This window comes from Giraffa tippelskirchi, chromosome 7, assembly GCF_054371585.1.
Source record: "Giraffa tippelskirchi isolate mGirTip1 chromosome 7, T2T-mGirTip1v1.2.pri, whole genome shotgun sequence".
Classification (NCBI taxonomy): domain Eukaryota; kingdom Metazoa; phylum Chordata; class Mammalia; order Artiodactyla; family Giraffidae; genus Giraffa; species Giraffa tippelskirchi.
This window is the reverse complement of record NC_137281.1, coordinates 121,715,113-121,730,703: the sequence shown is the minus strand read 5'-3', so window position 1 is coordinate 121,730,703 and position 15,591 is coordinate 121,715,113. Positions and strand designations below refer to the sequence as shown.

The 15,591-nt window shown below is 35.2% G+C and overlaps 1 protein-coding gene across 4 annotated transcripts in view; it reads right to left on the bottom strand.

The window, feature by feature from the left end:
* The window catches only part of ATP8B4 (ATPase phospholipid transporting 8B4 (putative)), a 317,399-nt gene that overhangs the window by 77,049 nt on the left and 224,759 nt on the right, over nt 1-15,591 (bottom strand). For all 4 annotated transcript variants that reach the window (XM_081508362.1, XM_081508363.1, XM_081508365.1 and 1 more), the window contains 3 exons: nt 14,491-14,534; nt 10,166-10,331; nt 2,516-2,704 (listed from right to left, as the gene is read on the bottom strand). In XM_081508362.1, the coding sequence (XP_081364488.1) occupies nt 2,516-2,704; nt 10,166-10,331; nt 14,491-14,534 (399 nt within the window). The remainder of the gene's footprint in view (nt 1-2,515; nt 2,705-10,165; nt 10,332-14,490; nt 14,535-15,591) is intronic.

Genomic DNA, 15,591 nt, shown 5'->3' with positions numbered 1-15,591 from the left:
ACACTGTACAGAAGGAAAATATACATGTATCTCAAGCATAGGAAATAAACTCAACCTCATCCATGATAAAAATGTACAAACTAAAACTACTGTTACATGCCATTTTAAAAATTGACAAAAATCTAAAGTTTGATGTTGATGAGGATATAGGGGGAAAAGCACTCATACTATGGAGGTGGGATTGTAAAATGATAAACCTGCAATGGGTGCAGTTTGGCAATAACCATCAAAATTAAAAACATGTTCATCCTGTTGCTGCTGCTAAGTTGCTTCAGTCGTGTCCAACTCTGTGCGACCCCATAGATGGCAGCCCACCAGGCTCCCCCACCCCTAGGATTCTCCAGGCAAAAACACTAGAGTGGGTTTCCATTTCCTTCTCCAAAGCGTGAAAGTGAAGTCACTCAGTCATGTGCAACTCTTAGCGACCCCATGGACTGCAGCCTACCAGGCTCCTCCGTCCATGGGATTTTCCAGTCAAGAGTACTGGAGTGGGTTGCCATTGCCTTCTCCGAAGTTTATCCTATGACCCAACAATCTCATTTCTGATAAATTTTCTGAAATAATTGCACATGTACAAAATGAAATATGTACAAGGCTACTCATTTCAGTACTTGTAAAAGCAAAAGTTTGAGGATAGCATAAATGGCCACCACTAAGGGACAAAGTGAAAGTGTTAGTCATTCGGTCATGTCTAATTCTTTGCAATCCCATGGACCGTAGCCCACCAGGCTCTTCTGTCCATGGAGTTTTCCAGGCAAGAATTCTGGAGTGGGTTACCATTCCCTTATCCAGGGGACCTTCCTGACCCAGGGATCAAACCTGGGTATCCTTCAGGGAGACTGAGCAACTAGCACTACTACTACTAAACTACTACTACAAGGGACAAAATAAATTTTGACTTAATCCATAAAGTGGAGATTTACACATTTTAAAATTTTAAAAGTGTATTTTTTATGTACTGATAAGGAAAGAGTTCTTAAATATACTGCTAAGCTAAAAAAGCAAAACTAAATAAAATCTGCATTTTAACAAGTCTTCCTGGTGGTTCTGATGGGAGCTGAAGTTTGAGAGCCAGTAACCTAGGGGCACAAAGTAGATGGAGGTATCAAAAGCATGTGACCTACAACAGGGATAAAGAGGCCAGACTTTGGAGAAAGACAAATCTGGATTCAAATATTTGCTCTGCATCTTACTGGCTTTGTAAAAAGATACATGACAATACTGGGAAAGATACTTAAAATCTTTGAGCTTTAAATGTCCCGTCTCCTGATTATGGGTGACATACTGTTACAAGAATTTAATAAAATGTTTGTAAAGTGTTCAGTTCACTCACACTGGCATATAGCAAAAGATAGATAACAATTTTAATAAGAACATAGTTGTGACAAAGTTCTATATCATACATACAAAATTTAAGCTAACTGTAGTATAACCCAGTGACAGAATCCAAGAGAAGCCTGAAAATGTGTGTGGAGGCCTCAGAGAGAGACTGAAACTGAAGAACCATATGGGAAGGACACAAAATATAGGCAGTAGCTACCACCATGTGACTGGTCGAGATTATCCAAGGAGAGCACAGAAGAGAAAAGAACACCAACACTGAAGAGTATGATGAAGAACAGTCAGCTTGAAAAGGAGCTTGAGAAAGAAAGCACAGGACAAGAGGAGACCCAGGAGCCCGTGTGGTCAAAGAGGCCAAAAGAGGAGTGTCAGGAGAAGCAGATTAACAGTATCAAATGTCTCTAAGTTTAAAGAGATAGAGATGATAATGGAGGATAGATAGATCAACAGATGGATAGTAGATAGATAAGGAGGAGGGAAGGAGGGAGAGGAGGAGGAAGGGAGGAAAGAAGGAAGAAGGGGAAGGTCATTGCACTGGGTAGTTAAGAGGTGATGTCAAACTTCTGAGAAGAGATTCCTTCTTGAAGAGTAGAAGCAGAAGCCTGACCCTTATAGGCTGAAAAGAGAACCAAGATGAGGATCAAAAACTGACCTTGAAAAATTAAGTTGTGATGGAAAAAAGAAAAATTGGGTGGCAAAATCAGTGGAGATCAGAATATGAACAATATCTTTAAGGAAACAAAGATGATCATCGAGTTGCAGGCTGAAGAAAGAAGTCAGTGTTGAAGAAGAAAGTGAAGTTATAAGCAAGTGAGAAGGGAGTGAGTAAGGAAGGAAAATGGATGGGAACAGGTAGAACCTTTAGCATTGAAAAGGAACAAGAGCAATTTTTCTCTGAAGCAGAAAACAGACAGTAAAATCATAGCTTGGGGATGAAGGAGGAAAATGGGTAAAAGGGTAAGGTGATGGTGCTGGGCACAGAATAAGCAGTTGTTACATTAGTTATACTCACTGCTACTGAGTTGAGGCTAAGCTGAGGTGACACAAGTTCAAAAAGTTAATACATATCACAACTCTCAGCACATAACTAGAGTGAAATCATCCTTGAGAAGTTTCCATATAACCATAGTATTATTATCAAAAGATCAAAAATACTCTCAGCCACCAACCATACCTATGACAGACATCCTTTTTCTGAAATTGTTGAAATCCAAAAAGGCAAGCAATTGATAAGTAACTAGTGTTCCCAATTCTTCTATTGTTATTGTCTCTGGGGTCCGAGACTTAAAGATGAACCCCAAATTTTTTGCAGCAGTCACTAGAGCCCCTTCATCAGGTGACTGAACTTGGTAAATCAGCTGTCCTAAAAGGAAAAGAAACAAGTCGATTAAATAACAAAAAGAAACAGATTATTAATACTGAAAATAGTAACATTCACAGAACACCAACATCAATTCCAACTCATTCTATAATACCCAACCCAAGTGTCAGTTCTAGAAATTAGACCTTTTCCACTCACTAACCAGCTGACCAGGCACCTGTCCTGTGGAACTCTCAGGACACCATGCATAACACTACTAGAGCCCTTGTCAGCTTACAGGAAAAAACTCATTCCTGAGCCTGCCTCCCTCCTATGTGGAAAGTTTCTTAGGTCAGAGACCACACCTTTGTATTTTCAGTGACTGGAAACATGCCAAGAAAGTTTCACAAACTAAAACACTTAATATAAATTAACTCATACAATCCTCATGGCAATGAGGTAGGGATTGCTGCTAAGTCACCTCAGTTGTGTCTGACTCTTCGCGACCCCATGGACTGCAGCCTACCAGGCTCCTCCATCCATGGGACTTTCCAGGCAAGAGTACTGGAGTGAGGTAGGGTACTTCTCCGTGAGGTAGGGATTACTAAAATTATTACAGGCATACCTCAGAGATATTGCAGATTTGGTTCCAGACCATTGCAATAAAGCGATTCACATGAACTTTTTGGTTCCTCAGTGCATATAAAAATTACGTTTACATTATACTGTAGTCTGTTATATATGGAATAGCATTATGTATAAGAATATACATACTTAATTAAAAAATACTGTGAAAAAAATGTTAATAATCTGAGTCTTAGGTGAGTCATAATATTTTGGCAATAGTAACGTCAAAAATCACTGATCACAGATCACCATAAGAAATATACGTGTTTGTCACTCAGTCATGTCTGACTCTTTGTGACCCCATGCACTGTAGCCTGCCAAGTTCCTCTGTTCATGGGATTGTCCAGGCAAGAATACTGGAGTGGGTTGCCATTTTTTCTCCAGGGGATCTTCCCCACTCAGGGATTGAACTTGGGTTTCCTGCATTGCAGGCAGATTCTTTACCAGCTGAGCCACCAGGTGAAAAAGTTTGAAATATCAAAAGAATTACCAAAATGTCACATAGGGACACAAAGTGAGCAAAGGCTGTTGGAAAAATGGTGCCAATAAACTTGCTCGATGCAGGGTTGGCACAAATCTTCAATTTGTAGAAAACACACTATATGTGAAGTGCAATAAAGTGAAGCACAACAAAATGAGGTATGCCTGTATTTCCATTTTATACTGGTAAAACTTATGACTGAAAATGTTATGTGACTTTTGCAAGTTAACACAACCAGAGTGACGAAGCAGACATTCCAAATTCCTCTTCAGTCTGCTACTAATGATCTTTTCAGCAGTTGCTCAGGTCAAAGACTGAGGAAAAGAAAGTACAGTTGGAATAAACGATGGGAATTTTTGAAACTAATTGGTTTCCAGTATCTCAGGGCTTTGGTTAGAAAAGACATAGGCCAGGGAAAGAAGTCTAATAGGAGACCACTTCTTAAAACTGAGCACCTTCCCCCGTCAAAAGGATGCTCTCTCAGTATGAAGGTAAACTGGAAAACAGTGCCCATTTCAAGAGTGCCTATAAGGAAAACTGTTTATTTATAAGAGAAAAAAAATACACTGAAAATTTACAACAGAAAACTGACTTTCATGTATATTTGCATCCTAAATTCACAGATCACCCAGATATTGTGAATTTAAGATGCAAATATACACTAGTGACTAAGTGAAAGTCGCTCAGTCGTGTTTGACTCTTTGCAACCCCATGGACTACACAGTCCATGGAATTCTCCAGGCCAGAATACTGGAGTGGGTAGCCTTCCCCTTCTCCAGGGGATCTTCCCAACCCAGGGATCAAACCCAGGTCTCCCGCATTGCAGGTGGATTCTTTACCAGCTGAACCACAAGGGAAGCCCAAATAGCATCTAAAGGAAATGAAAATCCTTTCTTGGAGAAACCAGTCTTAGCCTCAGAACCTGAAAAATTTCTACAAATGAAGTCCCAAATAAAATGGCCAAGATATAATTAGAACCAACAGAAAGAACAGAGAGAATAATATCACTAAAAACTTTAGATATTAAAGTTATCAGAAATACTACAAACAAATATTTAATGGATTTCAAAAAATAAAATGGATAAAACTAATCAGATTCAAAAAAGAATTAAAGAATTGTAGAAGTCAAAAACAGCAGATTAAATACTACTAGAAAGAGTTGGTGTACAGGGAAAACAATGGAGAAAATTCCAGAATATGTCCCAGAGAGACAAAGAAATGAAAAAAATCAAAGAATTATTAAAAGACATAGAGAATAAAGTGAAAATGTTACACACTGAAGATCTATTACAAGAGAGACAATGAATCAGAGTCCATACTTGAAGAAATAATATGGCTGAGGAAATTCCAGAAGTGATAAAAGACAACATTCTATGGACTCAAGATTCTCAATGAATTCCAAGCAATACAAATATTTTAAAAATTCACACCTACACTAAGAATATGAAAGAAGAAGAAACCTCAAAAGTAACCAGGGAGAAAGGACTGTCACCTTCAAGTCACAACTGAACTAACAGCTGACCATGCAGTAACAGAAATAGCAGTCAAAATATAGTTAAATATCCTCAGTGTGCTGAGAAAATTGTCACTTTAAACCTTTGCACAGAATAAACATCATTCAAGAATAAGAATGAGCCAGGGGAAGAGGGATTGTGGGAGAGAAGGATTGAGAGTTTGGGATTAGCAGATGCAAACTATCATATACAGGATAGATAAAAAATTAAGGTCCTGCTGTATAGCCCAGGGAACTATATTCAATATCCTGTGAAAAGAACATAAAAAATAATGTATATATATACATACATATATATATATACACATACATATATATACATGTGTGTGTATATATATATGTATAACGGAGTCATTTTGCTGTATAGCAGAAATTAAACACAATATTTTAAATTAACTATACTTAAGTGAAAAATTTTTTTAATGAATGGGGATGAAATAAAGTTGTTTTCAAAGTTTCTGAGAGTTTACTACCAGTAGCTTCTGCCTAAAAGAAATTCTAAAGAATACATTTTTGACCAGCAGAAGCTCAGTGATTGGACAAGCATTAAAGAGCATAGAAATGAGTAAATATATGAATAAATCTAAGTAAACTGACTGTAAAAACCATAAAAATAACCTCTTGAGGGACTGAAAAAGAAAATACAAGACAAAAATACTATATAAAACAGGACAGGGTTTATTAGTATCCAGGTGTTTTAAGGTCCTTATTTTGTTCAAAAAGGCTTAGGCTTTGTTGAGTCAATTATGCTAAAAGTTCTAGGCTATTAACTAAGAATACAAATAAGAGTATATTATTTTCAAGGCAGTAGAAATAAAATTGAACTAAATCTATAAGACTAGAAGAGGCAGACAAATGATAGGGCAAATATAAAATGCAAAGTAAGACGGTAGAAAGACATCTATCAGTAACTACAGTAATTATATATTAAATTGTTGCTGTTGTTGTTTAGTCACTAAGTTGTATCAGACTCTTTTGTAACCTCATGGACTGTAGCCCACCAGGCTCCTCTGTTCATGGGATTTCCCAGGCAAGAATGCTGGAGTGGTTTGCCAGTTTTCTTCTCCAAGCCCAGTGATCAAACCAGTGTCTCCTGCATTGGCAGGCGGACTCTTTACCACTGAACCACAGGGAAGTCCATATTAAATACTTAGAACCTAAACATATTGGTAATCAACAATGGGTAATTGGCTAAATGTTCTATTTAAGATTTGGTTTGTTAAACTAGATATTCTTTTAAATATCAAAAAATTTTGCCATTTACAAGAGATGTGTCTAGAACATTAAAAAAAAAAAAAAAGAATGGCAGGAAAGAGCATGAAGAGCTGAACAATGCGAACACTAACAAGAGGGAAACATCAATAACTATACTGGATCAGACAAAATAAACATCTATAACTATACTAACATCAGACAAAATAAACATTAAGGCAAACATGTTACTAGAGATAAAAAGGGTAAATATATATTGATAGATGTTTTCATTTAAAAAAAATTAAGTCTAAACTAGTATCTAATAATGTGATCTTAAATATACAAAGCAAACATTAGCAAAACAAAGTAGAACTAATGAATACACAATTACAGTGCATCTAACTATACTTGTGGCTTCCCTTGTGGCTCAGCTGGTAAAGAATCCGCCTGCAATGCGGGAGACCTGGATTTGATCCCTGGGTTGGGAAGATCCCCTGGAGAAGGGAAAAGCTACCCACTCCAGTATTCTGGCCTGGAGAATTCCATGGACTGTACAGTCCATGGGGTCGCAAAGAGTCGGCAACTTTCACTTTCACTACACAATACTGATTTAAATACACTCTCATTAATCAGGAAATCAAGTACTCAAAAGAATCCAGAGAGGGAGAAGATTAAACAATACAATTAACACACAGTATCTAGTAGATATATTAAGAACCCCATTTTCAATAACTGAATAATGCACATTTATTTTAAGCACACATAAAACACAGAAACGGAATACATATCAAGCCATAAAGCAACCTTCAACAAATTTTAAAGGACCAATTTTAAGGCAATAAGAAAAATTTTCTAAATTTTTTATCTCTTTAATTGACATCCACCTAAATAGAAAAAATCTTCTATTGAAGCCTTTGTTCTTTCCACTTCTCTGCTTCTGAAATTTTATCCTGGCAAAAGGAATGAGAATATCAACTTTCCCAAATGTCTCCATGAAACAAAGAGCACTCACTTAAAATAAAAGCAGTACCCTCAGCTATAAATTATAGAGTCATGTAGCTTTAAGTTCATCAGATTTGGGTTCTGTTCTTTATCATAAGTAACATTTATGTAAGTAAAGTTTATATTTTCCAGTGCTCTTGAACATACATGGATTTAGGTCAGCTATCCTATAATTAGAGCTTTAAAAGGAGAACAAAAATGTAATTTCCCCTTATTTAGTATTGTAATCCTTCACCGAGAATTTGAAATCTCAAAGGAAAAAACTGGAATAGTTGAAATGATACACACATTTACTTCTCTTCACTTCAAAATGCTTTTTATATGGCAGAAGAGATTAGTCCATATCCACGAGAATAGGTACAACTTAATAGTAATAATACTAAAATGTTAGTAAGAATGTAAAGGCACTAGAACTCTCATATACTGACAGTAGGAATGTAAAATGATACTCCATTTTTGGAAAATAGTTGGGCAGTTTCTTAAACACACCTATGTTATGATCAGGCAATTTCCATTCCTAAGTATTTATGAAAAACAAATTTGTTAACTTTTTAAAGACATAAAAATATTTATGGAAGCTTTACTCATAATACTCCAAAGCTAGAAATAACCTAAATGTCTGAACAGAGGGCTGGGGAAGAATAAAAGTGGTAAACATATTCATACAATGAAATGTTACTCAAATTTAAAAGAATGAACTACTGATTGATATGACAACATGGATGAATGACAAAAACATTACATTCTATGAAAGAAGCCAGACACAAAAGAATACATATTGTATGATTCCATTTATATGAAGTATTAATATAAGAATAGGCAAAACTCATCTTTGATGATAAAAATCAAGGCAGTGGTTGCTTGGGCAGTGGTTGGTGATGTGGACTAGAAAGGAACGTGAGTAATCTTTCTTGAATGATGGAAAAGATTAATAGTTTGATCGGGGTGGTGGTTACATGGGTGTATATAGTGGTCAAAATTCATCAAACAATACACTTAAGATCTGTGTTTTATTGCGTTTAATTATATCCCAACAGACAGAGAGAATGTACTTCTGGGCACAGTGAGGGAGGGAGGTGGTGGAACGAATAGAGAGTAGCATTGAAAATACACATTACCATGTGTAGAATTAGATAGCTGGTGAAAATTTGCTGTGTGATGCAGGGAGCTCAAATCAGGTGCTCTGTGACAACCTGGAGGTGGGGGAGGGGTGGGAGGGAGGCTCATGAGGGAGGCGATGTATGTTTCCTCATGGCTGATGTGTATTGAGGTATGGTAGAGACCAACACAATATTGTAGGGCAATTATTCTCCAGTTAAAAATAAATTTAAATATTAAAATATCACAATATGAAAAAATTGTAGTGATACCATAAAAGATGAATGAGTATTTTCAGTGAACCAGAAACTTGAGAAATGTCTGAAAGATAAAAAGTAGATTTGATAAATGAATAAATAAGTAAAGAGAAAAACAGTTCAAAGAATTTGAAAAAGAAAATTAATACAGAGTTAAAAGCAACTCCCAAAGTTTCTCCAAATCAGAGTCAACAAATGAGAAGAGCAGAAGTGATCTTGGGGGCACCAGAAATCAAATGAGCTGAAGAATTCCACTCAAGCTTGCCGGGACCACTTGGGCTCCTCCTCCTGCCAGCTTACTTCCAACAACAGGCTGCAGTGATATTTGCCTCAAGATGAAAACTTGAAAATGTTCTTCTACACTAAGTACACAATCCACCTAAGGAACCCTTCATGGTTTTCATGCTGGGGCTGGAGACCAAAGCTGAAAACAGCCAGAAATAGCTTTAGAATCCCACGGGGATAAGAGAAATTAATTAACAAGAGAAAGGGAGTCCATGACTGTGATACTTTCTTTTAGGCCAGACCTTAAGTATAACTTTCTCTGAAATGAGAGTTCTGAAATAGAATCCTAGCACTAGATTTGAAAAAATAAGTTAAGCCCAGGTATCATATGAACTCCAGGAAGGGGGAAACTCCATGCCCAGAAGACGAGCAATGTTTTGTGACTCTCCCCAACAATCTTGGGAGACAGGTCACTATCAGAACCTACATTCACCAAGAGGCAAACTGGGAGGCTCAAACACAGATAAGAACAGGCAACAACAAATAGTAAAATGTTTGAGAACAACATGAAAGTTAGACCCAGAACTCTAAAAACAACATTCCATAAAATGAAGCACAGCAGAGGAAGCAAAAGATTTCAAATTAAGAATAATTAATATCCTCAAAGAGATCTAAGAAAATATCATAATATTAAAATAAAATCAGATAGCTATTAAAGTAGAACTTAAAAAATGAAATAAACTTGAAGGCAGAGATAAAAAAAAATTTACTTAAAGGCATTGTGATATCCTCAGATAAAAGTATCATTATTGGCATTAGTATTACAAAGATCAGTTTAAGCATTGTTGTGTGCAAATACGGTGTTCAGTCATAAAAAAAAATTTTTTTATCCCTTTTAACTGGCTTATCTAGGCCCTCATCTTTTTACTGTTTCTAATTTTTTCTTTTCTTTTAAGTCTTTCCATACTTTTGGAAAACATTCAGTATACAAATACAAAGAAAAGTTAGTAATAGATAAAGCCCTCATGCGATGCTGTATTTTGGATTAGAAAATCCTTCTAATTCCAAACATTTTAATGAAAACATACCAATTTAAAAAACAAGACTCAGACACACTTTGCACTTACCTGCACTATTTTCCTCTGACATTACAGTGTGGCAGAGTGCAAGTAACCTAAGGAATTCATGCACTTTGGGATCACCCAGTTCAATGGATTCCATCAAATGGTGGTCAAAAAACTGAAATGTTCTGTCTGCTTGAGGGCTGACTGAGAAACCCACAGTCTCTTTTTTCTGTAGGAGAACAACAACAACAAAACTGTAGACTTCATTCCAACAAAAATTTTTTAAAATTCAATAACACTTCCTCTAAGTATTTTTAGAGTTTGTATGACTTTTCAGCCTCCAAAGCCTGGCCCTAAAATGGCTTTCTGTTTCCTCATTACTGTTAAATATCATCTTCTCATTTCAGAGGCATGTAAGCCTTCATTACCAGAGCAATAAACCTTCCAAAAGCATATGGGGAAAAAAAATACCCAATGGCTGTACAAATTCTCAAATGTTTACTTCAACTCCAAAATACAAAGAAGCCCTAAAAATTGAAAGTTGCTTTCAAAACCTACTTGATGGAAAAACCTGACCTGACTTGAACTCATTTTGGCAGCAATATCTGACCTGGAATAGTATGTGCATAATTATAGACTTTTTAAAGCCTACTTAGCAATGAATTAATATTTCAAGATATAAAAATATTAATGTGTTTGATTACAGAGTACTTTCTCTGATCTCACTAAAGAATCTGCAAAATATTATGACAGATTTAAAATCAAGATCTTGAGATATTTGTACACACACATTCACTGCAGCATAATTCACAATAGCCAAAAGGTAGCAACAACATAGGGCTTCCCTAGTGGCTCAGATGATAAAGAATCTGCTGCAATGCAGGAGACCTGGGTTTGATCCCTGGGTTGGAAAGATCCCCTGGAGAAGGGAATGGCTACCCACTCCACTATTCCTGCCTGGAGAATTCCATGGACAGAGGAGCCCGGCAGGGTAGAGTCCATGGGGGCCACAAAGAGTCAGACATGACTAAGTGACTAACACTTTCACTTCACTTCAGAAACAAAAGAAACATCCATCAACTGATGAATAAAGAATATGTGGTTTTATATATCTATATATACATACACACACACAAAGAATATTATTCAGCCATAAAAAAAGAAACCTTATCTTTATGCTGCAACATGAATGAACCTTGAGGGCATTACATTAAAAGAAATAAATCACTCACAAAAGAATAAATATTGCATAATTCTATTTATGTAAGATACCTAACGTAGTAAAATTCACCAAAACTGAGTGTAAAAGAGTAGTTTCCAAGGACTAGAAGAATGGGGAAGTGGGGCATTGCAGTTCAATGAGAAATTACAGTTTCAGATGTGCAAGGTGAAAAAGTTCTAGAGATCTGCAATACACACTGTGCTCATTGTTGATATTAGTTTACTGTCCACTTAAAAATTTGTTGATCACAAAAATGAAAGAAATAGGATTAAAGACAGAACAAAATAGAAGATAATTTTAATATTAAATAAGATCTCTGTTAATTCACTGACTGATGAAAAGCATAAAATGTACTACTAATTTTTAAAAGTTTATTACTCAAAGGACTAGACCTGTGATAAGGTCTTTGCAAGAACAACTGATGAGAAAATACTTTTCAAATATACTTTATCTTGGAGAATGAAAAATAATATTTTAAATATAATACTTAATATATCCAAGTACATGAGAATACACACCAGTATACAAGGTAGTCCATTAGCTGTGTTTATTTCAGAATCATAGAGATGTATTTTAATCAAACATTGTTTTGTTCATGTAATAAAATTTAAAAACAACTACCCAATAGGAGAAAAAATTGATCAACTCACTAGTAAGAAGTAAAATACACACTGGCCTAAACCCCCTCCCCCTGACACCCAGGGAAGAAACCGTGACTCATGAAGATTACAGCCTGTCAGACTAGAAAAATAAATAGAAGGGATCCAAATTGGAAAAGAAGAAGTAAAACAGTCACTGTTTGTAGATGACATGATACTGTACATACAAAGTCCTAAAGATGCTACCAGAAAACTACTAGAGCTAATCAATGAATTTAGTAATGTCATTCAATGATTAAGTCAATAGATAATTCTGAACTGCTATTTCTCATGAACCCTTCTTGAAACTGGAGGATACACTTCAGCCAAATAAACGATAACTGGAAAAACAGTGGGAAAGGGAAAAGTAGTTAGTGGTAAGCATTGAATCTTATTAACTGAAGAACTAAATATAAAAGAAACAGATTAGGTTTATAAAACAAAATGTATATGCTATATACATTGACTACACAGAAAGACTGCTTAAAAATTAGAAGCTCCTGATGTCCTCATTTTATTATTTGAAGGTCAGAAGATACCATTTAAAAACTCAAATCAACTAAGAGAAATCTATGTACACTTAAGATGAAGAAGCATCATTAATAAAAATAGTAGGAAAATATGAGGGAAAGAAAGATAAACATAATAATTTTACCATTTTTCATATTAGGAAATTGATAGATACTCCTTACAAAAAAAGAATTGAGTATTATACAAACTCTTGAAAGTATACAGTGGAGAAACAATGAAATATTTTCCTAAATACAAGTATAATCTAAAATATTGAACAGATCCAATGTAATGGCCCTAACTCACTTACTAAAAAATTGCATGTAAAGTAAAATCCAATCCTATGCTGTACATTCTTAAGAGACACATCGAAAACAAAGTTATTCAGGAATATTGAAAAAAAAGGTGGGCAAATGCAAATCAAAAGTTAACCAGGAGACATGATCTTAATATCAAATAAGGTTGCATCCAGGACAAGAAGAATTAAATGAATCAAAGAAGAGCACATCCATGATAAAAATATAACTACTGTGAACATCAATGCACCTCACAATAGCATCAATATTCATAAAATGAAGACTTCAGGCTATATAGGAGAGCTAGAGAGAGAGAGAAATTACCAGAACACTTTTATTAATCTCTTTAATCCAAACAAATAGGTAAAAAATAATGAAATAGAAGACCTAAATAATTAATAAGGTAGAATTAAATGACAATACAGCTAATTTTATACCTTGAAAACAGAAAATACATAAACTTTCAAGGACCCTGGATAACTGACAACAATTGATTATATTAAGCCACAAAGAAAACCTGAATAAACCTCCAAAGTAGAAATACAAATCTATTCTTTTATTAAAAATATTATAAGGCAGGGGCAAGTCCCAACCTCTTCGAAATGTTTAGTTCTTCTCATGGTTCAGTGTGGATATTCAAACTGATATAACAAAAATAAAGATATTACAGGCCAAAATCCATGTAATAAAACTAAAGCAGTGTTCAGAGGGATATTAATAACCACAAATTCTTGAACAAAAAAGGGAGAGAATAAATTTTTTTTATTTTACTGAAGTACAGTTGATTTACAATGTTGTGCTAAATTTCTCCTGTACAGCAAAGTGACTTTTTAAATAGTCTTGTCAAAAATCAAAAACTTTGATAAAACATTGTGCTAGTGAAAGTAGGAGAAAGCAGACACTCTTGTACATTGCTTGTGACAGGGTAAATTGGTGGATAAATGTATACATATAACTGATTCACTTTGCTGAATAGCAGAAACTAATACAACATTGTAAATCAACTCTATTTCAATAAAATTAATTTTAAAAAATAAAAATATTGACAAAACATTGTGTTGGTGAGGGGTAGGAGAAAACAGGCATTCTTGTACATTGCTTGTGACAGGCTAAATTAGTGCAAATTCTAAACAGGACAATTTGGAAATACTGATCAAACTACAAATGCACATATATTTTGATTTAGCAATCCCATTTCTAGAAACGGAACTTGTTAGAGAATATAGGATCCATGTGATATAACATGTACACATGGTTACTTTTGTTGCATTTCCTTTACAAGCATAATGTTGAAAATATTCTGAATGTCCGTTCCTACATCCTTACATAAGTTAAGGAACATCGATATAATAAAATATTATTCACCATAAAAAGAATTAGGGAGCCATTTTTTTCCCACTGATATAGAAGGATCTTGATCATTGCTAAGAAGAAAGTTAAGCACAATAAGTATAGTTCACTACCACATATGTAAAAAATTGAGAAATATATTTGATTGTATATAATAAATATCTCTAACAGAGGGGGGAAAAGATAGTGAACTCTGTGATTGGGAAAACTGGATAAGAAGAAATTTTGAACCATATGAATCTTTTTTTTTAAGTTACATATTAAGTATCTAATCTGGTCATAGTGGAAATTAGGCTTCTAGGAACTCATCATTTTTTAAAAGCATGTACAATTTGAAATTAAAAGTAAGAATGAACTTAATCACCTCCACACCTTAGTCATGTCAGTCTTCTGACCCAGGTCATCACGCACTTCGCCTGCCAAAACCAAAACTGAGAATTAAAAATAGATGAAATTGAAACTAGATTTACACACTTAGTTTGAAGAAATATACTTGTTTATTAAAGCACCACTACTGGATGGCATTATGAGTTCAAATCCAGACATTTTTAAGAGTGTTTTCAAACAGTAACACTAGACATGGCATTAACACAGAAAGATACTCATTTGCCCAAAACAGATCTAAAATCAGTACACATTAATACAAAATAAGTCATAATTCTGTTTTTCTATAAATTTTATCATTCTGTTGTTACATTATCTATGATGTTTGCACAAGGCAAATTTTTGTTTTTCACTTTATACACACTGTTGGAGAATCCAAAATGGTATCCAAGACAGACCAACTCTCATCAGTGCTAGAGCCTGGTGAGTACATCTTTGTCTATCTTGGTCTGGGCCAGATACATATTTAATATCTGTAATGGCAAGGTCAAATTAGCATTGAAACATTAAACAATGTCAGAGCCTTTTGTAGTCAGAGAACATAGCCACCCATGTGCCAAACATTTAAAAGTAACTATTCTTAATATAAAGCCAATATGTGCTTATTACAAATATATTGGAAAATACAGGGATTTTTAAAACAGAAATGAAAATCTTAAAAAAAAAAAAAAGATTTTCATTCCTGTTGCATGGATGACAGAACTGAAGAACAGAATATAAAGTGACATGTGAAAGTCACTCGGTCGCATCCAACTCTGTGCGACCCCATGAACTTTACAGCCCATGGAATTCTCCAGGCCAGAACACTGGAGTGGGAAGCCATTCCCTTTTCCAGGGAAGCTTCTCAACCCAGGGATTGAGCCCAGGTCTCCCGTGTAATTCAACTAAAATTAAAAAGTCAGCATAATGTAGTAGTAGTGTTAGTCACTCAGTCGCGTACGACTATTTATGTCACTGGGGACTGTAGCCCAACAGGCTGCTCTGTTCATGGAATTCTCCAGGCAAGAATACTGGAGTGGGTTGTCATTCCCTTCTTCAGGGGGATCTTCCAACCCAGGGATTGAACTCAAGTCTCCTGCATTGCAGGCA